Source organism: Buceros rhinoceros, unplaced genomic scaffold (genome assembly GCF_000710305.1).
Source record: "Buceros rhinoceros silvestris isolate BGI_N320 unplaced genomic scaffold, ASM71030v1 scaffold2856, whole genome shotgun sequence".
NCBI classification, from domain to species: Eukaryota; Metazoa; Chordata; class Aves; order Bucerotiformes; family Bucerotidae; genus Buceros; species Buceros rhinoceros.
The window spans coordinates 24,949-49,686 of NW_010415676.1; the positions used below are offsets into that span (position 1 = coordinate 24,949).

The 24,738-nt window shown below is 36.1% G+C and overlaps 1 protein-coding gene across 1 annotated transcript in view; it reads left to right on the forward strand.

The window, feature by feature from the left end:
- UBR3 (ubiquitin protein ligase E3 component n-recognin 3 (putative)) overlaps positions 1–24,738 on the forward strand; it is a gene marked incomplete at its 5' end in the record, with an annotated part of 74,665 nt that overhangs the window by 23,821 nt on the left and 26,106 nt on the right. Inside the window, 5 exons of the mRNA XM_010137491.1 lie at positions 3,028–3,138; positions 5,089–5,301; positions 6,083–6,219; positions 12,327–12,412; positions 22,731–22,836. Coding sequence (XP_010135793.1) covers positions 3,028–3,138; positions 5,089–5,301; positions 6,083–6,219; positions 12,327–12,412; positions 22,731–22,836 — 653 coding nt within the window. The remainder of the gene's footprint in view (positions 1–3,027; positions 3,139–5,088; positions 5,302–6,082; positions 6,220–12,326; positions 12,413–22,730; positions 22,837–24,738) is intronic.

The window sequence follows — 24,738 nt, forward strand, 5'->3', positions numbered from 1 at the left end:
AGGGTTTTTAGTTCAGAAAGAATCTGTGGTGTTAAGGGTCGAGGGGCCGAGGTACCCACTCCTCGATTTACCTTAATGAAATCCCTCTGTCCTAATAGAGACAGAAAGGGATTTAATAGGGAAAGGAAGAAATTCACACCTCGGTCTGCTCGGATAACTGAAACAAACTTTTAATAAACAATAAATTCATACGTAACTATATCCTATTATACATATGCAGAACCCCAGAGAAGAGGAAAAAAAACCAAAAAAGAGAACTTAGATAACCAACATCCTGTGGCAGTCTTGTTCAAGGTCAAACTCTGGGCAGGCAGCCAACAGCGAGGATAAGGGTGATGCCTGGCCTTGGGGCTTTGTGCAGCTGCAGTCCCGGGTGAAAAAAAAGTGAAGTTCTGTCCGCAGCGAAGGAGGGAAGGGGGGGCGGGGAAGGAGACCCCTGCACGAGCAGCTGATCAGCTAGAAAACTCCCTTCACGAAGCAACAGGAGGGAGTTCGAGTATTTCACCCGCTGTTCACACAAGACTCACGGAAGGAATAGCTCACAGTCTGTAGCTCTCAGGCAATCCAGGGGGTGCAGACCCTCAGGTCTCGGGCTGGTGGCGCCTAGCAGACCTGGAGTCGGCAGCCAGCAGTCTGGGGGGAGTGCTTCCTTCATGGAGTCCGGAAGTCCGAGAGAGAGACACTCCTCCTGCCTGCTACCTTTTAAAAGCTTCCAACGTAACGTTCCACCTGAATCTCTTAACCAATTAAATGCGGAATTATCGTATTTGCATGGAATAATTCTATTTGTCCACTTCCCAAAACAAGGAAGTTTCAGCTCAAACCAGGAAGTTTAGCTCAAACCGGGACATGTGGACAAGCTTTTTTTTTTAACGTTGGTGATGTTAATTGTTTCAAGTAGTTAACAGATATTTTTTTCCAACTGAAGTGGTAAAAAACATTGAAGCAATACTCTACCTTCATTTTTACATGTTTACATACTACAGATGGGAGGAGTTCCAAGCAAAATGTCACTCAAAAACTTGAGCTCACTGAAATGTATATTTCCCTTTCTGTGCAGTAACACTACCCCCAGATTAATCTAAAATACACTGTAATGCAATGAGCAAATGCATCCTGTTTTCAAAAATCCCCAGTTTTGATTCAAACATTAGCTGAATTAGCTAATATTGCTTTCAAGTTTCCAGGTCACTACTGTGCTAACATGTGTCTACATGAAAGAACTAATCCTTAAATTTCTATTGGCATAAAACTGGAAACATCTGTTAGTGTCTTGAGTGTCCTTTTGTTTATCACCTGTGCCCTTCCCTGTTCAATGTCCTTCCTCTAACAACAGATTTCAGGAGGCAAGTGAATAATTTCACTTGGATGTAAAAATTTTAAGTTATGAAACATGATCTGGTTTATTCTACTAGAAGAAAAAACCTAATATTCAAAAGCTTTTCCCCAAAAGATTGGGGAAAACAGGCCAGCTCTTTCCATAGAGATTCCTTTTGCACTTTGGTAGCTGAAATCTGATGCTTACTGTCACTCAGGGAGTAGAGTTCTTGCCCATTAAAGGAGAAATCACTGAAAGTTGTTATTTTTAACTTAGAGAGGTATGACTAAGGATTAGGAGATAAAGTTTCATATACTAGATTTATAGGATTGTTTTCAGAATATCATAGTGCTCTGTAACCAATAATTTGATATAGGTGTGCTCCATCCCAAGCCTGTAGCTTGCTTTGGAACCTCCTTTATTTCTGAACTCAAGTAATAGTGTAAAGCCTTTCTGCAAAGTCTCTGAGGTTGTTTGGAGGCTCTTTTCTCTATTTGCTTTTTTTCTTTTGCAACTGCTACTAAGTAGTACATACATACTAAGTAGTAAATACAGGCAGTAAATAATGCTTTTTCTGTATGAAACATTTGTCCTATGAGGTTTATCCAGTTATATCATATGCCTCTACTGGTAGTGTGGTCTAATAAATCATGCAGGAACTGGTAGGCGAAAAAGGAAGGTTTTCTTATACAAGAGCATGTCTTGTAGCTAGAATTTGTAATTTTGTTTCGATTTCCTGTCCATATGCAGGAAAACACCAGGACATCCTTAGAAAATGCATCTATCAGAGCTGTTTTTTTCATAGTACCCTGTCTTTGCTTTGTACGTTAAGAGCATTCTAATGTGAGCCTACACTAAAAAAAAATTCCAATGCTGGTAGCTGTAAATTGTTTCCATTCTTTAAATGTATAACCAAAATGTAAATTTCCTTCTGTGTATGAAATAGTTTATTCGAGTAATGGAAATTTAATAATTAGACTGACTATAGCTAGGTATTCTGCAAGATAATTTTCCAGAATTCCTTATGATAAGTTTTCCAGTGGTGACTGTTTTTTTCAGCTCATTATTTTCTGAGAACGACCTGTGAGGCAGCTTTATTTTTGACATGTGGACTATAAGAGCAGTCTTTGAATAAAGCCAATGCTTTCAAACCAATTCTGTTATAAAACTGAATTCACTAAACGTATATTTGTTCTTTTCCCTTTATGATGTGTTACGTATAACATTGTTCAACAACACATTAAAAACCCCAAGTGTTTACACTGAATTTTAACAAGAGATTAGTATTTAATTATGTAATCTTTAACATACAAAACTAAATGAAATGTATTGGAGTAGCATATTGCCCTTGTACACGGAATAACTTGTAGTATTGGAACAGATGGTAGTGATAGAGCCATCTTCACGCTGTAATACAAGAGGATCTTCAAAGAAGTCATTTTCTTAAGTGACAAGAATGCAGAAGTTTAACTTAAGTATTTCGCTCCTTGTTGGAATAAATAGCGTAATGGCTGCCATGAAAGTCAGCCTGACTAAATACTTGATAAAATAAAATTTTTCTTTAATTCCACAGCATATGTCTTTTAATTAGATAGCATGCAAATTAAAATCTATGTATTGTTTTTTAAATCTTAAAATAAATTGTGGTAAATAACTTTGTGACTTTATGTATATTGTTCTTTTTTCTTCTTGTTTTTGCTTTGTTATAGAGTTCCTGCCTGCAAGCAGTGTCAATAGGCTGGGAAGGAGGTGTTTATGTCCAAACTTGTGGTCACACCTTACACATAGATTGTCACAAATCTTACATGGAATCTTTACGAGTAAGCGAAACTAAAGATCATCTATTTTATTTGGATCTGAACTGTTCTTAGTGAAATCAATTAGGTTTATACTGTTCAGAGGAAGAAAGATTTGGTTTATGTGAATGGACAAGGTATTTTTATTAGATTTCAAGAACAGTCGACACTAAATTTCTTAATACATCTTGACATTATTAATAAAAGTACTTTGTTTTCAGTTGTTCTGATGTATCAGAAAAATATACTTCACTAAAGAACCTGCCTGTTAAATCTCTGGGTTTCAGAGGTTTTTTTTTTCTAGTAAGCATATTCAGGCAAAGCAATTGTTACACTTTTTTCATTTTTTATTTGATAAATTCCTAATTTGATGTTTAATGTGTGTTAGAAATTGCAGAGAAACTGAAGGAAAAGTGAGAGGAGAATTAAACCATGTGCTTTTTGGTTATTTCTTAATAGGAAAATTGAGTTACATTAGATTTTTATCTCTATGTATGCTCTGTGTTATGTATATACGTGCTGTATAGAGAAATGAGTTAAAATAGTGTTCCATTGATGTTGCTGGCCTCCTTCACTCCTCTCAACCCAATCTGTGGCAGATTTTCTGAATGGCACTGTAGTATGTTATCACAGCTCAGCAGCGGCAGAAGTCATGAAATTTCAAGCAATGTCTTTCTGTATTATTTAGTGTAACAAAATCAAGACTAAATGATGACTTCTTGTTGCATATGAAACTGCTTTTTTTATTCAAGGTTGCTTTACGTGGTATTTATTTTTTTCACAAGTTTTATTGATCTACTTCATTTTGAGAAACTATTTGTAGTATCAGCATTGGTCATACTGTGAAACTTACCTCAAGAGAAATTGGAAGCTCTGCCACCTTTATTGGATCCCATGATGAACTGTTCTTTTCCATATGACTGTAAAGATGCTTTCAGGGGTAATTGGATCATCAAGATAATTAAGTAAAATCTGAGCTTTCATAGTAGAATCTCATTTTACAGAATTTTGAAAAAATAATCTTTTGCATCACATAGACACTGAAGTCCCTTTTCTGGTGGATTCTTACTTAAACTCAAAATGAACTATTATTCTCATTATATTCTTGAAGACTTCTAGATTATTTAAGTGAACATTTGATCCTAGCATGTATTACTACTATCTAGATGAATGCATAATAATTTCGATTTCCTAGCATTCTTAGAACGAAAATAATTTGTATAGACATATGTTTGGATGAAACATCTATTTTTATATAACACAATTGGAGATCAGCATCCAGAAATGTATGTAAAAGCCTCAGCATTCGAGGCTAATTGCTTGAAGTTTAAGTTACAGGCACTATTAACTTAGCAGTCCTCTTCTCCCAGGAGTGGGAACCCGCTGAGACAATTAATGAAGCTGAAGCAAGGTTGCTTGCCAGTAACTTGAGAAGTACTCATGAGATGTCCTTGCTTCCCAAACATGTACTTCTGTGTCCATTTTTGATCCTTCATGATACAGAAGAAATAATAAGGGTTTTTGTCGAGCTGCCCTTCAATGGCGACTTGATTGGGTTTTTTCAGCTTGTACTTCTGAGAAATATCTTTAAATATTTCTCATGACTGAAAATAAAATTGCCTTTTGATGAATTAAAAAAATCTTGTAAAGGGAGTCCAGAAAAGTTCATGGAAATCGCTAGAATGAGACAACACATGAAATGTTCAAAATACCCTATTGAAGTATTTCTTGTTTATTATGGGGACATTGTTGACGATTATGTGTACTTAATTAGGAAAATTAGTTGACTTGGAGGATTGTAAGATAGTCTCTAGTAGTTAAGACCTTTTTCAATACAATAAGGAGCTACTTCAGTTATTCGTTCTTACAGTTTTTTGTTTCAGACTTATTTCTTTCGATACACACTTGAAAAATCTAACTAAAAAACTGTAATCTTTTGCAAATTTCAGCTACATCTTCTTTATTTTCTTTTAGAATGACCAGGTCCTCCAGGGTTTTTCAGTGGACAAAGGAGAATTTACCTGTCCCCTCTGTAGGCAGTTTGCTAACAGTGTTCTTCCTTGTTACCCTGGAAACAACGTGGAAAGAAGCCTGTGGCAGAGTCCTAGTAACAAGCGTATGCAAGATCTTGTACAAGAGGTGGAAGATCTTCAAGAACAGCTGGGAACTTTCCCAGTAAGCATCAGTGTAAGGCAGAAAGATCCTTGTTAATTTGCCTCTAACTTTCAGTTTTTACATTATGTTGCATTTGTGACCTCTTAGAAACCTGACAACTTGGGAAACTTCATTTTCTTCTGATATGGAAGACAGCATACCATTATTTTTTTTATACCAAGAAATTTTAAATATTTACACCACTTTACTGCATTAGCTACTAAAATAACAAATTTAAAAGCTACGGAAAAATGTGATTAATATAATTTTTTATGGAGTACATCTTTTCTTCTCTCATTAGTAATTTACATAAAATTGAGTCATGTAATATAAAAGTAATTTATCATTTCTTTACAATGTAAAACCCCCAAAATCCTAGTAACTGGAAGCTATTTAAAGAATGTCTATTAAGAATGTTTTAAGGTATGGCTTACTTGTTTTACAGAAAGAACAGTTTGCAGAATCATATGTATAACAAAATTTCATGAAGTCTTTCTGAATGATAGAATTAATTACATTAAATTTTGCTAGCCTTCCAGTCTTTATGGAGATGATACTTTATTTTCACGTACTTGTGCAATGCAAATACACTTTAAAATGGACAATATGGTGATGTTTTCATATTCAAAACACATCAGAATTAACTTTCAGAATGTTTTAACACTTCTATGAGACAGAATATTGGCTTTTAATGCATATTTTCTAATAACCTGCAAATTATTTTTATAAATATGAAAGCGCTACGCTTTGTGATCAGCTGTTGTAATTTCTTCAGGTAAAGTTAACTAATCTTCTTTTGTGTCTTTGTTCATAGTCTGAAACCAATCTCAGTAAAGAAATGGAATCTGTAATGAAAGATATAAAAAGTACCACTCAGAAGAAGTACACAGATTATAGTAAGAGTCCTGGATCACCGGACAATGATTTTCTGTTTATGTATTCGGTAGCCAGGTGGGTATGTTTTCTTTTTATAATTTTTTCTTTTGTGTTTCTCACTAATAACATTAGTCACCAGACAGTTTTCTTCTTTTTTTTTTTTTTTTTTTTTTTTTTTTAAAAAAAACCTCCCAAAGACTATTTTTGAGTACTTAATGCGTCACGGTTATGTTTTCTGATTTTCATATGCAGGCATATGCAAGATGGAAAGATGGGCCTCTCCATTCATTTTTAGTATATGTAGCAGTGGCAGAAAACCCGAAGAACATTTTATGTTATTTAGTTTTTACTTTATTCAAATTTTTGCTTTCCATATATAAAAATTTTATGTTTACTTTCTTTTTCTGCCTTCCTTTCACAAACTGCAAATCTCTTCTTCTATTTATCAGAATGAGTTTATTTCTATATCACTGCCATATTGCTGATTTTGAAATCACAGTGTGTTTTTAATCTCTCCATCAGATTCTAGTTTTATTTACTTGCATGGGGATCACAGAAGGAGCCTTTTCTGCATCAGCAGCCAGGAATCTCTCTTTGAGTTAGTAAGACTTCTAAACAAGTGTGAAAACTACCAGCATGTTCTCTGTGATGTTAGATTCCAGTTTTATAGCTGTCAGTGTCATGGACGCTGTCACCAAGAAAATCAAACAGTCCCTCCTTCCATTAACTTTAAGATGCTCTTGAATGGTTAATCTGTTCAGATTTACTGTAATGCAGGGTTTTCCCATAAAAAGCTGAAATACTCATTAAGCAAATAGTTTTCTAAACTCTGACTTGCTGAGGCCTGCGGGGAAGGTGTCGACTGCAGAGGAAATGAAAGCATACAAGTGATATCATCCAGTGGCATTTTTTTATTGCAGTTTCATAAACTCTGGTTGCTGACTGTCTTTAGTATGTAAGCGGTGGAAATATTCAAGACTTGACTCAGCAGGACTTGATAATCAAATCTAATGCTCAGCTTTTAATAGAAGGTTGGACCACCAGATCTCCAGAATTCTCTTCTAACCTAGATGCTTGTACTTTTCTATTAAAAGAAATATTATCTGTATTCTTTGAGTACTTTAACTGTGCCTTGATAAGAAAAGCAGTTACGTTTTTTACATAGCAAGTTAAAAGATTTTTCTGTGTTATTGTAATTGGTATATGCTATGCAATGATAAGTGATGTTGAGATTTTTAGCAATGATGTCGTCAGTGCAATTTAATATCCTTCCAAAAATACAAAGGACTCAAAACTAATGTTTCCCATATAAAAGTACAATTGCTTAAAACTGTAACTTGACCTTTTGTACCTTAAAGGTACAAAAATGATGTCACAATGTATTTGAGTGTTATGTTATACAATTTTCAAAATTCTGGCTAAGTATACTTCAAATATATTTGTATGTTATTATTTTTATATTAACACTCTAAGCCCAAGATTTTTGTTTTCATTCCAAGAGTTGAAAATAACTTCAAACCAGAACAGCATTTCATTGCTGCTTGCACTGCTGGAGAGAGGAAATCATGGTTGACCACTAAGATTAGGGTATGCCACCTGTACTCACTGGGACCTCTTCTTGTTAGGTTAGACTGGTATGAGCAATTTTCCATTATCCATGGCTGAAGGATTTCAAGTGTTGGATCCAGTTTTCTGTATTGTTACCATAACTCGTAAGATCACTTATGAGGGTGCCGGGCACATCAGCTACAAAATGGATAATTTCTCTTGCCTTTCAGTTCAGCAGCCCAGATTTACAGGCTTCTATTACTTGATAATTGCATAAGAACTACAGGTTAAGAAAAATTAAACTTTTAAAAAGACATTTAATATAACCTTAGAGTTCGTATTTATGGAGATAAACATGTAAGTGAGCTGGTCATCTCCCGGACTGCCTTGGATGGTGTTAGTATGTTTTGTTTAAGTATCCAAACAATGGAGTATCTACAGTTTAAATTACAGACTGAAGTAACTTGCTTTCTGGAGGTTATTACTGTAATTCAGCCTGTTTCTTTCCTATTTCTATCCAGTTGTTTTTGAGGTAATGATATCCTTGCGTTCCTTACCAACCAGTTACCTTTGAGCATTTCTATTTTCATGTGTTCTGGAATATTTCCTTGGTTTTGGTCAGACCATCTACAGCTGTTAGTCATTTCTTCCTGCTCTTTAATCTAACATACAGATAAAGTGGTCAAGGTGATAAGTAGCCTTTGTTTTAAATAAGCATTTGAATGCCATGATATTTTTATTACCTCCATATATTTGCAACTGAATAAAATACTCTCACTGTTCTTGTAAGTTATGTTCCATTTTCAATCAGCAAATGACATCATCTTCGGTCTTCTTGAGAGAAGACTGTTTACAGTCTTCTGAAGAAGCTAGTTTACAGCTGGAGGCCAGCTTTGATACGGATTTCTGCATGCTGGAATGGGAACACTGGTTAAACAAGATGCAGCCATTTGCTGAAGCTTATCCTTTCAGGAAAACAGGAACTTTTCTTACTTTGCTTTTGCTTACTCAGACAGATGTCATTGGTAGCAGAGAAAACAAATTACAAACGAATTCTCTACCACCTAGTGGGAGAGCCAGCCCGCCTGTTTTCCTAGCAAAAGAGGCACTCAGGTCTTGGCATCCTGATTTCCATGCACAGCTGGAAGAGCAGCTCCTGAGCTACCTACCCCTTTTCCTCCAGTCTCACCTTCTTAAGTTTATGCCCGTTTTGTATGCATCCCTCCTTGTCTTTGCTGACATATGTGAGATTAGTATAGTATGTCATTCACAAATCACGTGTGCCTTAGCTTTATTTTTAATAGCTCCACGTTCATAGTATTGATGGCTGTCACTTATGGCAGTATCTTGGAGGACTGTTTCTGTACTGCTTAGCAATAGGGCTCGTGCTTTTGTTGGCTGTGTAAACAAAGCTGCTGTTTTTACTGTCAGCTATCTATAGATGTATATAAAAACTTCATATTCTTTCCTTCCAGTCTGTGTCTCAGTATCTGGTTTTTTTCATATATATATATAAAAAATCTTTATGAAGTGAAGTGTTAAAAATAGTAGGTTTTTTCTGTCCCAACAGAAAGAGGAGGTCCATCCAAATATGTTCATTTTCTGGAAAGGGCATTGCTTTTTTGCTTCCCCCTACTTTGTCCTGACGTGAATCTTAGAAATATGCAGTCTCTGTCCCCACCCTCAATGTGTTCTGTTAATGAAAGCCCGCGAGAAGGGATAAAATAGGGCTCTTTTTTAACCAGGACTCTGTACAGCTGAGCAAAATCTATCTTCACAGTTTTATTCTCTTAGCGAGGAAGATAAAGCCAGTGTTCTGCAAAACTTGTTGCTACAGTGAGTGACGCAAAGATTTCTAGATAGAGGAAACAGTTGTAGATTTTCTTCTCTTTCCTTCCTCTTGAGGTGGCTGACATAGCAAAGGATGCTTTCAGAGACTGCTCTGTGTTCCACTCTTTTATCAGATGTCCCAAGGTTTTTGGATTTTTTTTTTTCATTGATCAGGGAATAGCTAGTGATAGCTCTGCTGTTGTTCAGTAGATGGCATATGATACTCAGATCCTTAAGGTAGAAGGGAGCTTAAATTAGAAGATACACTAGTCTTTTCCAAAATTCTTTAGGGCTGTACCTGGTGTAGAACATTTCATAAAGGAGAAGTGTTCAGTTTCACAGAAGATGCCTTCTCAGCTGTGCACTTTTATGCCGAAGTTTAGGTATGTTTTGAAAAGTTTAGGTATGTCTTAGAGGAAAAGGCTATTATTTATGTCTTCAAGAAAGCTAACTACAAGCTGCTGTCTGAGGAGTTTGGGGCAGTGAGGAAGTGATGGAGGTGAAAGTTGATATGATAGATGTAATGGAATATGTTTTTAGAAATCTCTCTCCTTACCTATATCCCTTATAGCAAAAAGTACTATATAATGCTTTATACCTTTCAAGAAGGATTTTGACAGAAGCCCCTGAAGGGGAATTTAAAATTCTGCATTAGGTGGCTCCAAAAGTAATGCCTCCTATTTATTTCCATGGAAACTACAACAGATGCAAAGAGCACAATAACACTGTTTGATACAGCAGAATCACAGCTACAAAACACTGGTTTTTGACATAGTCACCCCTACTGGCTGTGTGTTTTCACTAGAGATGAACAAGAGCCTGCATGCCGCGCTTGTCAATATCTGCACCCGTGGAGGTGACCCACCATCACTGTCGCCACTGCTGGAACGCGCCACCCACCCTCTTGCTGTGCTGACACCCACAGTTTGGTCTCCATAAACGTTCAGCATTGTCGGTGAATGTCCGTGGGTGCCATTTCTCCACATGGAGGAATTTGGTTCAACACCTTTGCTTTGTACGCACTGCCCTGTCAGACGTGGTGTTGTCAGAGTGCCCCTCTGCTGCTGTCTGTGGCAGGGCAACAAAATTTAACAGAATATTAGCGGGAAGGTTCAACCGCCACCGCCAGACCACCATCATCTGCCTCTGACGTCACGGGCCAACACAATAAAATAGGGGGCGTTAATTTTGGAATGGCCCTTGTAGATCTAGAAAGTTGTTCTTAGACTCTCGGGTAGTGGTTTTGTTTCAAATCTTAATTATCTTGAGTTTAGAGGAAGGCTGCCATTAACTTTGTTCTACAAATTAGTTATCAGAAGGTTTGTAGAAGTAAAATGTACCAGTTTTCTTTATATTCCCAAGATGAACTAGCACATGCTGATCTACAGTTGCTATTTTGTCCACTAATATGAAATCCCTGCCCCCACTTCCTTGCTGGTAGATTTTTAGAAGTTCAGTGAGCACTGCAAATCGCCTGAAGAGTGGAAAATTCCCCTGTCACACAGATGCCCTTATCAGCAGCAACCAGATGGAGCTCTGAGCAGGCACATTATCAATGTTAAATTGCTTTTTCTGAGTAGAGAGGATTAAAGCATTCCTTCAGAAACGGGTGGCATAAGCTGCAAACTTGGGGATAGTAATATTCTGAAATGTTACTATTTTTAAAACATATGAAAGTATCTTAACAAACACTGCATATAAAATTGTATTATTCTTTCAAGCTGATGGAGCTGAAATCCTTAAAAATTAATTTGTTTTGAATAAAACAGTCATCCTGTAGTTTCTTCTTAAATATATCTGTATGTGAGGTGGGGTTTCTTAGCTCAAATGTATTATGTGCCTAAAATTCTAGGATAGCTTTTAATATGAATTGAACTGCATTATATTGAACCTAAAATTGTTTGATTTTTAGTTAAAATACAAAATATATTTAGACTGTGCTTTGCAGTTTGGATTAAATTAGCAAAATAGCATTTCAGAATAATAGAATTACATTCCTGTATTTTAATTAGAGAAATGTATGTTGACTTACTAAAACACTCAGAGAACATAATATAAATTGTTTGCTCCAAGCCTTGGGGGTAAAAGATAATGCAGTACTGAAACATCCAATTCCAAAATTAAACAAAGCTATCAAACTTGGCCTAAACAATTGGTGCCTAAGTATCAGATTACAATAATACTGAGAGAGAAGGCATCTATGTGACACGCAGAGATCTGACACAACTCCTGTTTCATACCGGTGAGCTGCAGTGAATAGTAGTGCTTCACTCGGAATTAACCTCCAAGGCTTTTATTAACTAACTTATCTAGAAAGGTCAGTGCTTCCATTATAATTTAGGCTGCTCTCTTAGTTACGTGATGGCATATCCATTGTACTGTCCATAGTTTAAAGCAAAACAAAAGCCCTGCCAATAAAGAGAAAATTTTTAGACATATCTGATTGGTGAAACTTAGGCAGTCTGTATATTGTCTTTTCAGATTTGCACAGAAATTCCCATATCAAGGAGTGGTGTGTGCATACAGAAAAAAGTCTCAATTAACTTTTTTTTTTTTATTATTCAATCACAGCTGTAGCAGCTCTCTAAATATAGTAGTTGCTAACCAAACTACTTAAAATCGCGTACGGCAATATCTTGATGAAGTTTGCTATATTCCAAATCCTATTTTGGCAATATCTCACAATAAAGATTAGTCCATAGCATTTTGATGTTTAGGTTATGCTGGGAGTTTGTGGTAACTCTCGTGTCCGTAGAAGCATAAATAATGCTGTTCCATTCAACACTGTTATGTTTTTCTTGCAGAACAAACTTGGAGCTTGAGCTGGTCCATCGAGGAGGCAATCTATGTTCAGGAGGTGCAAGCACAGCTGGGAAAAGATCATGTTTAAGTAAGTTTTATGTTACAAAATATGATATAAATTATTAGAATATTGAATAAAGATGTGTGGTTTTCTATATTTTCTAAAGTATGTCAACTTTTTTCTTTTAAGAGCCTTTTTTCTGCATAATGCGCCTTTGGTTTTTGTTGCAATTTGAGAAACCTGAAATCTAATTTACATGTATTATTCCTTAGAGTTGGTCACGTGTTGTGAGTATAATGTATTTTGAAATCAATTGTCATAGTAGCCATGTAACATTTGTTTAATAATTTCCCCTTTTCACAAGTAAAAGGTTAAAGCAGAAAAGCTTTGTTGCACCCTGACCCTTGATAGTATAGTAAAGACATTGCTTTCTCTGAGCGCTAATGTATCTTACAGCTAGGTCTCGTACTTGGAAATCCGCAGCTACCACGTCCCATGTCTTTATGTCCCTAGTGCTGCTCTGAACTCAAAACTCTCTAGGAGAGTTTTGCAGATTTTCTTGGGTGGAAACTCTCTAATCTTCATTGTTCTGAAATCTTCAATATTTGGCAAATAAAGCACTTCAGGCTGACAGAAGTGCTTTTTTACTTAACAGAAAATCTTTTCATCTTTTACTGGGAAATAAACTGTTAGGAATGGACATTTCTTTTGTCAGGAAACGTTGGAAAGCCTGCTAGAATACTACTACTACTGATGCAGCCGTGGCAGCAGATTTGGTAGTAAAAATGTCAGAAAGCCTGAATCCACCTCTGCCTTTTGGTACATGATCTGTGGGTGATGCTTTCCTTATCATTTGAGGTGATGAGCCACCACAGCAATCCCATCACATGCTATGCTGTTCACATGCTGTCTAGGATAAGAGCCTTCTGTTGCTGCCAGGAAATGTATAATTAATTTCATTCATGTGTTGTGCTTTGTGAAAAATAGTTTTTAAACCCTGCTGTGCATTGTCTCCCCCCACCATTACCTTCCTTTCCCAGCAGAGCAAGGTACTTGAAAAATACATGTGACAAAAGAACATTGCTAGGTCACTGTTCGTGAGTTTGAAGCATTTAATAAAATCAAGGCTCTACAGATAATTTCTTCTTGAATTACGACACTTTTTTAATTGTATGGTCACCTAGTAAGATGGACACTTTTTTTCTGAATTTCGGCAGCTTGCTGGATGCATTACCTATTTCACAGGCATTTTATCTGAAAGACCATGATGAGCAGCTTAGGGTGGAGACTTCAGCTTAAAAGGGAAAAGCTTTAGAAATATTTAAGTGAAAAAAATTATCATGCTATGCGTAGTGATAGTGTTCCCCTGTTTTCACGTGACTTTATTAGTCATACAAGATCTTTGTGTCTTGACATTTTAATGTTTAGAAGAATGTGTGCAGGGGAGTGGCCTATAATTGGTACGGTCATGTTTTTAGCATCTTGATGTTTTTCAAAATCAGGAGATTTCAGCTTCTCTATATGATTTTTTTTTTTTAAAGATAAAAGTGGAATGAAATACATTCATTACATCTTAAAACACTGTGCAATGTTTGATGTCCTGTCGGTATCAAATTTGTGTTGCATGTACCTATGTAAAAGCTTTAAGCTTTATATATGTATTTATAACTCATGTTTTTTCTCATGGTGCTGCAAGATTAAGACTTTGCACAGGATGGCTGAACCACCAGAAAGCTGGGCGGCTTTCTTGGTGTACATGTCTATAGCTCCATTGTTTCTGCTTGAACTATTTCAGTGGACATCAAGGGAGGAACTACCTCAAAGTTGGTTTTATTTGTTTGGGGTTTTTTTAAGAAAAAAGAAAGAAAGAAATTGCACAAAGCAATTGCCAAGCCTGGTAACTGACATGTGACATGAAGTATATTACTTAATTTTTTTCTTACCACACCATTCCTTCAGCCTCATCTGGCGTAAAGAAGGGCTGTTATGTACTTAGGACCAGACTTAAAAAGAAAGTATACTTTTTGCTGGCAGCCAGTGAAAAGATCAGTCAGGATTTTTAACACGTAATCCTTAAGTCTTGAAATTCATGGAGAATACTGTAACCATTGGATAAATCTATTTTTGGAGAATTACAAATTTGAAAACAATACATGGAGAATGTATCTCCACTGGAGATATGCTGGATTGTTACTTCAACAAGACAACACAAATTTAATTCCTGTTTAAATTCATTTATCATACTTTAGCTAGTTTTCCAGCACTTTTTCTATTTTGCCATTAGCTCTATGTCTTGGAAAATGAACCAATGTTGTCTTTCATCAAAATAGATTACTAGAACAAACTAAACTTAGACAGTTGAAGATACTGCTCACGCTTGAACTGTGGAAATTGCCTTCTTACCGAGTAGCATTAAGAAAGGTTACATCAACTATTGCTTTTAAAAATTTGTGTTAGTTTACGAAATCTAAGATGTTTATGAAATGCATCACTTTTTGGTAGTAGCATATCCACTGTTAAACCATGCATTAATTATCTATATACAGAGTAAAATAGCCCAATAAGGAGAACTTTATTTATAACCTTGTCTTCAGAATTCTGTATATATTTAGAGAGAAGATGTTTTTTCCTAGTGATGTGATTAGGCCGTTTGCATGTACTTGCACACAAGGGCTTAATCTGAAATTGCTAATTTTTTATAGTTGCGAATTGTGTTGTGTGGTGGTTTTTTTTTCTTGAACATAATAACATTCTTGGCTTTTTTTTTTCATTTCTACTCAGAATAGTATTTTGTTTGTTTATTACAATATTTTTCTGTTCCTTTCTTAACCTCTTGTGTAATTTTGTTTCACTGTGTTGTACACAAAGTAGTGCTTTTTCCTTTAGCAGTTGCATTACTTTTAAGGATTCTAGTGTGTATTTTTGATGAAGGGGTAGGGGCAGCATTTGAACATAATGCAGTTGCTTTTTTCCACATTTTTGAGTAGAATGGTAAATTTGCTTATTTATATAAAAGTCATGTTGGTGGTTTTAATGTGTCTTGCACTTCAGAAAAATTGAAAGGCGGCTTTTAAAGCTTTCAGGTGAAAGGTGCTGTGTATATAAATGTGATGTTGCTTTAAGCAACCTGGAGACATAAATGTCATCTATTAATTGTTAGAAGGTTCACTTGCTGTTTTTGTTCTTATTTTGTAAAATTGTCATATAGCAACCTAGTCATATTTATTCTTGCATTAAAATAGACTAATTTTTAATGTAATGGGATTCTCCTAGAATGGGCCTGTACGGTTTGTCCACTTAGTATTACTGTATTTAGTATTGGACGTTAGGCTAAATGTGACTAATTACTTTTCCATATATAGCAGGGTTTAACTAAACCATTATATATTAACATTAATTTCCTTCATTGCCCCTTCCATATTGGTGCATTTACATACAAAAAATTGCAGTTATTGAGAAACATGTTTTATTATAGATTTTGTTATTTTTCCATACTAATTCTTTTCCAAAAGGCAAACCTGTTGTTAAAGTTTCACTTAAAACATACCTTCAACTTCTTCATTGTCTTATGCAGTGAGAATAAAATTATTTTTAAGATCCATATCCTATCTAGAAATTGAATACTGTTTTGTTAAGATCTTGTTTGCACAGCATTGAAACTGCTTTTGTTTTTTAAATGTCATTCATGTCAGGGCCAGCAGAAGTAATCTAAAATTAACCCATTTTCGTTTGTCTTAAATGTGAGATAATGAGGGGTCTCTCGTGATTAAGATTACCACTCTGTGTTAGTCTTGTAACAACTGTAAAGTTTTGTGATTAGATATTGCAGAAAACAGAATATGTTGTTCCAGGTGAGCTGTTACAGCAGCAAGCGCCAGGGAAGGTCATGGGAAAGAATAGTTCAAAAGCTGTTCTAGTAGATTGCACCATGGGGACAGCTGCTCTTGGGAAGTAAAATTGAGAATGATTAATGTAACTGTTATTATTGCCAGTGATTGAGTTCATGTGAGAAGAATAATGAAGAAAATTTGGCTGTAAAAATTGCCATTTTAAGGTTTAAAGTTTTGCACTTGTGTTTGCATGAGTGTGTGTCACTAAACAGTATGCAACCAAAAAATGCAAATGGAGTCCTATTAACTTACTTCTCAAGTCCTGTTGAAAGGATCATGTCACAGTTTTAGAATCTATAGCTTTGCAAATTCTCTTGGGTTTGGGGGATAATATGATAACATGATATGTAACAACTGTACAGGTCTCATTTCTCTGTTCTGTAATGTTTAACAGCTCTGGTGTTTGGCTTTTTGTTTTCATAGTTTTGTGTATATAGCACAGCTTCAGAACACAATATTAAGGCTGGATCATTACCACTCTTTACGATTTTTGCATCTCTCTTTAACATGATTACATGTTTTTTCTCTGTCGTTACTCTGGTCATCTTGCAGTAGTGGGTGAACAATTCCAAAAAATTTAAAAGCTGCCTATGAGTGAATTTATAATCTAGTCCTTTCTTCCTTTTGAATCATTCAGTTGTTCTTTCTGGCTGCTTTCTTTTCTTTTTTTGTTTTTCCTTTTTCCCTTCGTGATAAGGATAGGATTAGGATTTTGGGGAAATGATTAAATATAAGTATGACAGTATATTTAATCATTCCTCTGGCTTCAGTTTCCCTGACAGGAGGTGCTTATCCTCATGCACAGGTAGCAGAGGCTGGCACCTGAGCGTCAACTGCATTAATTGGAAGGAATGTTAATTTACAAGTGGACATCAAAAGGTGTATTGAAGACTCGTGTAAGATTGCCTAAATAAAAAGTCTAGCACCTTCATACTTCTGTGATGGTTCTAAACTTTGAGAAAGAGTATTGTTCCACAGGGGTTGGGTTTTTTTGTGGTGTTTTTTTCTCCTCCTGTTCATTTGAAGCCTGTGTTTTGCATTTGTAGATGGCTCAGCAGTGTCATCTATCTTGATTACAATCACCTTCAGTTATTTAATTTAATAATATAATCTAATCAGTGTTTTCAGTGTTTTTTGAGCAGCAAAAGTCATCTTGACATGATACATTTCCTAAGATTTTCACGATCCTTCTGTATCAAATTTTTCAACCACGAGGATAGTAATGGCTGTGTCCATTTTATCAGTATGCCAGCAATACTCGGAACCACTGACTATGGTGCATTCCTGTAGGAAGGAAAACCTAATTCTTTTGTGAATTGCTCCTTCCTGTAATCTATTAAGCTGGATATGATTGCAAAGATTCCCACCCAGCTCTCTGCAGCCACTGAAAATCAAAAGAATAAAAGGAGTTTCCAGGAATGCTTTTTACCTTGATACAGTGGGATTCTGTGGTTGGTTGGTTTGGTTTGGTTTTTTAGTTAGCAGCTGGCAATCTACAGATCTTTGGTGCCCATACATACATGCTAACTTTGAAAAAGCAGTTTTCCTCACCAACAGATGATCCTATTTCTGAAAATCTTGGTATGCCATTCATACCTGGTATGGGAGAGGCACAGATAGATACTGTTAGAATTCTGGTGCTAAAGTTGTTTTCATACACTGGCAAGTTTGGTTCAAGGACAATTAGCTGCTTCATCAGCAATTAAGGCTTAAGATTTTGTAAAGACTATTCAAGTCTTAATGCCTTAATAGGCTTTTCCTGACCTTCGCTTTTTTTTCTTCACTGATTCCAATCTACTGGATCAGTGATGAATGGGAAGATGCTGTCAGCAGGTCTTTGCAGTTGCTCTTGCTAAGTGAATTATGTAAATCTCTACAAGGAAAAAAAATTTCAATCTCCCTATTGACAACCAAGTCCCATCTGGTTGTACTGAGTAGTTTTTTGTTGTAATGTACATTCCTCCTGAAAGTCCCAGGAAACTTTGGGAGAAGAAGAGCATAAAGTCTCTAGTCTGGCAAGATCTTCACACAGCAGTTGAGACAAGGATGTTTTCAATTCCACTTGCTGTGTTACTGTGTTTTGTGATCTTTTGACATTGTAAATATGAATAGTAATTTATAAAATGAAAAAAGAGAAGACTGAATCAAAATAGCAAAATAGATTTTCATGTGTGTGTTATTTATATTATTTTAGAACACAAATATGAGAGAGACTGGGGAATAAACAGATCAGCTAGACTTTTGCAAGCAAAACAAAGCTAATTCCTTAATTTTCTGCCATCATTACTACAGCATATTGCTATACATTTTAGAAGTGGAATTAATATCAGAAAAAAATCCTCTGATTTCAACTTGGATAATATGAGAGTTGCGTTTACAGACGAGACCAGAAAAAAGAAAGAATAAAGGGCAGCAAAACTCATGCAGAAATTTGGGATCACTTTGATGAAGACCAAACCAATTTCAGGCAAGATCAAAATTTACACCTGCCTGTAACTTCCCGACTCACTCATTTTTGTCAGTTCAGCATAGCATTTTTGTAAGTTCTGCCATTCATGTGTCAAATCCCTAACTGTTCATGTCTCTGAATATAATCTTCTTTTGTGCTGTGCATACCATGCTAGACCGGAAAAGAGCTGTGAAATCACCTTTATAGACCCCTACTTTATGCACTTCGGCATAGCAGAATATTTTTAAGAGCTGTAATGTCAGTGTGCATTAATACTGAAAATAGTAAATAATGCAACTTACAGGTGCTAGTGCAGGCGGAGTGGATATGTAGACAAAAATGGTTTTTTTTTTTTTATGAGAGCAGCAGCATTAGCACTCTTCCTCTAATAGCTTAAGTCCCAGTGTAAAGACAGGGTCTTATCCTTTGAGCTGTTGTTCTGAAAGTAACAATTACAACTGTTTATTGCTCCTCTCTCACGACAGTAGAGCTGGTATAGGAAGAGCTGAAAAGAATGTACTAAGAGGAGCAGTGTATGGAACAATAGATGTATCTTCATGATTTTTAGAACTGGAATTAGGGAGGCTAACATGAAGGACAGTTAAAGCTAATATCTGATTGCTAATCTAGACAATTCTGTTAAGTGTATTATATAAGCTTTACATGTATTCTGTGAAAACAAAGACCTTTCAGGTAAGCTGGGAGAATTAATACAGTGCTGCTTCAATGTAGATAATATCTGAGTCTTATTAACGTGTTTTAAAGCCAGTAATAATCTTGCCCACTTGAATGTCTGAATCTTGGAATCCTGCCAAGGCCCTGATGACTTGCAGCAATAAGTCATATTGTGCATTCAAGTTTTGTAATTTTTATATTAACTCAGTTTAACTGGATGCAGCCTGGCTCAAGTATTATGAAGTTATTAGGAGAGGAGGACCATATTCAAATTCTATTCTCCTCGTTAGTTTTTTTATTGATAAACTTGTAGTTCTTATTTTGTTGTGACTCCATGTAAGTAATTCTCTAATTTTATTGCTGCCATGCTTTCTAAATTTAATATTATTCTACCAAATTTTGTTAAGAATGTAGCTTTGGAGACTCTGAGCTACACTCAAGTGCTGTCTTTTCCACTTAAATACGTGGCTGTCCTAGAGAGATTTGGCCATGAGATCCACCTTGAGCAGTGGAGAGGTTTGGAATGCCTGGTGGGGTTATGGCCTTCCTTTCCATTCTTCACAGTACTAGGCAAGGTTGTTTGTGGGGTGTTGTTATGGTAATGTTTTGCTGCTACCTCTTTAAAAAGGAGAGAAGTGTATTTTAAAGCTTCTATGTAGGGTATAAGAAAATGGAAGAATATTCTGATTTTTATGTTTACGTTTTGGAATGATGCCTTCACACGAAAATACAGGGGAAAAAACCTCTGGCATTCATTTGGCCCAAGGCACATTTCTGCCAGTCCATCACGTTAAAGAACGTGGTGAAACACCACACTTTGGGCACAAAGAAGTTGCCAGTTCTAGGTTTCTTTGCTCTGGTGTTTTCCTTGGCTTTCTCCAATACTCAGTAATCACAGTAAATTTGAGGTGAAGCAATTGGAGTCACCGTGGTGCAAAACCAAAAAATGTTTGTGAAGAAGTAAACCTTTGTATCTTCCTCTGACTAATCCTTATTTTTTGCTAATTGTTAGAATTCTTCCCAGAAATGCAAATGCAGAAGCAATAAACAAATCAGAAGGGGCTTTGCTCACTTGGAAGGTGGCAGCCGTCAGTTTCTGTTGCAGTGTTCCCTTTAGGGGGCAATGTTATTCCTTGGTTACCCCCAGTCTAGGAACAAGCGTGGCTGTGCTGCATTGACTTAGAGAATATCTTAATATTTTTTATGTCAATTAATTAAAAAAAAAACGATAACAGATTATTGTCACTGTATCTGATTACCTACTTCCTAGCTTTACATTTACAGGCTGAACATGTTTTCTTGCAAAGGAGTGATAGCTGTATTAATCACAAAAAATATTTTCTTACAAGACTGAACTGAATTTTTCTGTTCAGATTCTGTCAGTGTTAGAATGTATCTTGATTCCATAAATGTTATCCACTTGGAGATTAGAAATAAATTCTCCAGTGCTAGAATTTGATGCATGCCTGCTTAATTTTGTATCAGTAAAAGCTCAGGGTAATACCTACTAAAGGAACAAAGGGTTAATTAATTATGCTAAGCACTTTTTTTGCATACTTGCCTGGTTCTGTTTGAGACAAGAAGCAGTTTGTAAAAAAAAAAAAAAAAAAGCTATTTGTTTTGGTAGCAAAGAGGCAAGAGGGAAAGAACAGATAGCTTCAGTGGTTTCACTCCAGATAAAACTGTACTAGCTTTGATGAAGTATCAGCGTATTTTCTGGGTTTTGAAGTTTGTCAGCAAAGCTATGTTTTGCTAGAATCTCTTGCCAGGAGAAAAGATGACTTATTTTGTCCTCAATGACTGTTTTTATTCAGAAAGCAGGTGACAGCAATCAATTCCAATGCCATCTACATCTCCAATTATTTTACAACCCCAGGAGTTAATTGCAGCCCTCAGGCTCTGGCAGTCAGCTGACTTCATCATGCGACTTTTTTGGCCATTGCATACCTCTGAGTAATTGTCTATTTATGGAAAATGAATTAATAGCTGCTATTTCTACCTAAAAGAGAGGATCTGTGAGTTGAGCAAGTGGGTTGAAGAGAGAAGGCAGAGAGATTAAGAGAGTAAGAGGCAAAGGAATCAACTGAAAGAGTAAGAGAGGTGGGAGGGAAAGAAGATGGCAAGATACTAAGGAAAAAAATTAAAATGAAAGGGAGGAAGGAAGTAGGAACCCAGAAAATTGAGCAGGAGAAGCAAACGTGGCAGCAAGTAGCAAGATACAGTGTGACAGAAAAAAAATGAGCAAATACTATGGGAAACAGTATTTTACAATGTTATTTTAATATAAACCTATGAAGATAAAAAAGATGTGTTTTCTCCAAACTCTAACTGTATTATAAACAGAGAAAAAGAAGTGAAGTCCTGAGACTCTTACTGTCTCTGAAAATCTGAAAATGCTGTCAACATAGATGGTGCCTGCCTTCCTGACTTGCTTAAGGGGAGAAAGGATTAGATGTTCCCTTTATTTGTGTTGGTCGTTTGATTCGTAGGGAAATGAAAATGTGCATTTGAATATATGATACTGCAGTAATGCGCATCAGTAATAAACTAACCATCCTTTGATCAAAAGGTTCTGGAATTGTTTTGCAAATTATATTTTTGACACTGTGGCTGTGCAGAAGGTTTCGTGTTGATGAATGTCGGCAAACTTTGCCTGTAGGTTGTGCAGACAAATGTCTGCCATTATAAAGACCATTGCTACTTTAGTGTCAGTATGGTGCGCTCAGAAGTTTGGAGCTTTTTCTTTTCCAAAAGTTACCTACAAAATAACCTTAAGAAGGCAGAAAGAATGTTAACCTTGTAAGGAAGTGCCAAAGTGATGCTGTTATAGGCCAGAACTTCTAGCAGCTTTAGGTTAATTCCAAATATGTTGTGCACAGAACTGAACTGTGAGAGAGGAATAAAAGCTGTGTTAAAAGTTCATCATCCTCTCTTTAGAAGAGATGTTTAGGAAATCATGGCTTCTGTTATAAACTGGTTGGGAAAGTGTAGGGAGCATGGAATCTGAGCAACACAACAGCATGTGAAACAGGATTTTTAAGAAGAGCCATAATTAAGTATGTGGAGCTGGTTTTACAAGCACTAAAACAACTAGGAACTGGTCAAAGCTTTCTAAACAGCCCTTCTCTGTTTTGGAACTTTAGGAGAGGTGAAGAAAATATTTTTTTATATGTATGTGTACGTTCATTGCCTTTTATTGAAATCTTACTTCTCTTCAAAACTTTTTAATACATTTTTTTAAAAAAATTATGATGCTTGTTTGGGTACCAGCTTATTTGGAATGAGGTGACAGACTTTTCAGAATCCTGTAAAATAAATTATGGGGAGTTAATGTAAAATACTTCATATTATTGTACGTAATAATCAGCAATCTATCTTCTTCACCTTTCAGATCAGCTGTTCCATGTGTTGGCCATGCACATGCGCCTCTACAGTATAGACTCTGCATACAATCCTTGGAGAAAACTTACCCAGCTGATGCAGGATAAAAATTCAGAGCAAGTATTTTAATTCATTAAATACCAGTTTTACCTTGTGAAAGAAACATCCTTACAGAGGGACTTTGGGTAACTTTCTGTCTTAATTCAAATTCGCTGTGAGGTTGGCTGATGAACTTAACATCTAAAAATTGCGTGTATATTATTTGTAAAAGTAAATTCTCAAATTTCTTTTACATAAAATACAACCAGTTTTGAGTCGAAGCTTAAATACACCACCTGCAAGCTTAAGCACATGCCAATTTGATAGTTTTCGGTAAGTGGATAGGTGCACTGCCACTCTTGGTACAGATGCTAGATGCTGAGATTACATTTATAAATAGTTTGCTGAAAGTCGGGCAGTGGCTAATAGCTGTTACAGAAATAACGTAAGTAGGCCTAATGTATGTGAGAAATAATTCTATTTGAAGCTAAAAGTTTTCATCATACTTGTTATTTTAAACAATTTATTTACCTGAGTTTGCCTTTAAAACATTAGCTGTACATGTACAGCTGCACAAGGATTAACAATATAGTAAATTGAGCCATATATCTGTGTTCCACAAGGACTCATCTTCCTGTTTGTCTGAAGATACTTCACTTTTCAGATTCTACCTTGATGGTGAAAAGGAAGATTTCTTGCCCAAAATAATATGATTATTTTTCCTCATAACAGGAAAATTTTTTCTCTTGGCACCTTGAGCATCATCTCCATAGCTAAGGTCTATGTTTTCTATATTGCAATACTGTTGAAAAGACTGTCTTTTTAGTGCCTATCCAGCTGTGTGTTTGTCAGTGTGTTTCTAGGAGCCTGAGGTGAAAAGCATCATGGGATTTCAAATTCATCTAGAACAGTGATGTCACAATCCTAACCTGCAAATCAGGAAAAAATACTAAAACATTTGTGCTTGCTTCTGGTTTGAGATTTTTCTGTTTGTCCTCTTGGACCCAGGTCTGTCTTTGCAATCAACATTAGGTAACTGCAGTAATTAGACTAGATTAATGGATTAGTTTATAACCAGTTAGCAGAACAAAGCATGAAGAATTCTATAACCCAGAAACCTGTGTGCATTCATTCAAACTCCTTTAAGAGTGTGTTTTTATGTGATTCTGCCCTGACCTAGATTGAGCAGTGGAAGAAGGTTAATACATTTGCGGTATGATTGACTGAGTTATACCAGGCAAAATGAAGATCACGTTGGTAGGCTGTTGGCTGTCAGAATGGCTGTGGGACTGGTCCTGCACTGCTCATTTTGGTATTTGAAGAGCTTGCTGGCTTCATAAGCAGCTGTTAACAGAGGGGCTGCTTTTTCTGCACATGCAACTTTTTTCACCTGTACAGACTTGATGGAATTTGCCATATGTTGGACATGTCAAGGTTAAGATTGTTGCAAGTTAGATTTCATTTGACAGTATTTTGAATCACTTGGAAATGCATGGTAGTGTAGCCCATAATGGTTTGCTTTGCAGGAGGTGTTGCATGTTGGATCAGTTCTCTTGTTTCCTGCACTAGTTTTCAAGATTTCTTGGTAGTCTTGCTGGTGGTGGTTTGGCACTAAGTCCTAAACTGTTTAGGAAGCTGTGGCTGAGAGATGATCCATTTTGCAGTGAAACGCTTTGCTGATGAGATGCACAGATGCGATCAAGTTGGAATATTTTTTGCTTACACCTTGCAACATTTTTCCTACCTTAGTCTGCAGGCTCCAGAAAGCTGCAGAGAAGGCAACTTGGGGATGTGTTTTTAATGTATAAACTAGAGCATAAGATGGATAGCTGTAATTATATTTTAGATGTTTGAAGTAGTGTTTTCATTTGAAGATGGCATTCATATGAGTGGTAAGTTACGATTTAATCACACACTTCTTAGTCACACAGGTTTTTGAGAAATCCGGAATAGCAAACTCTTTTTCAGGTACAGGAAAG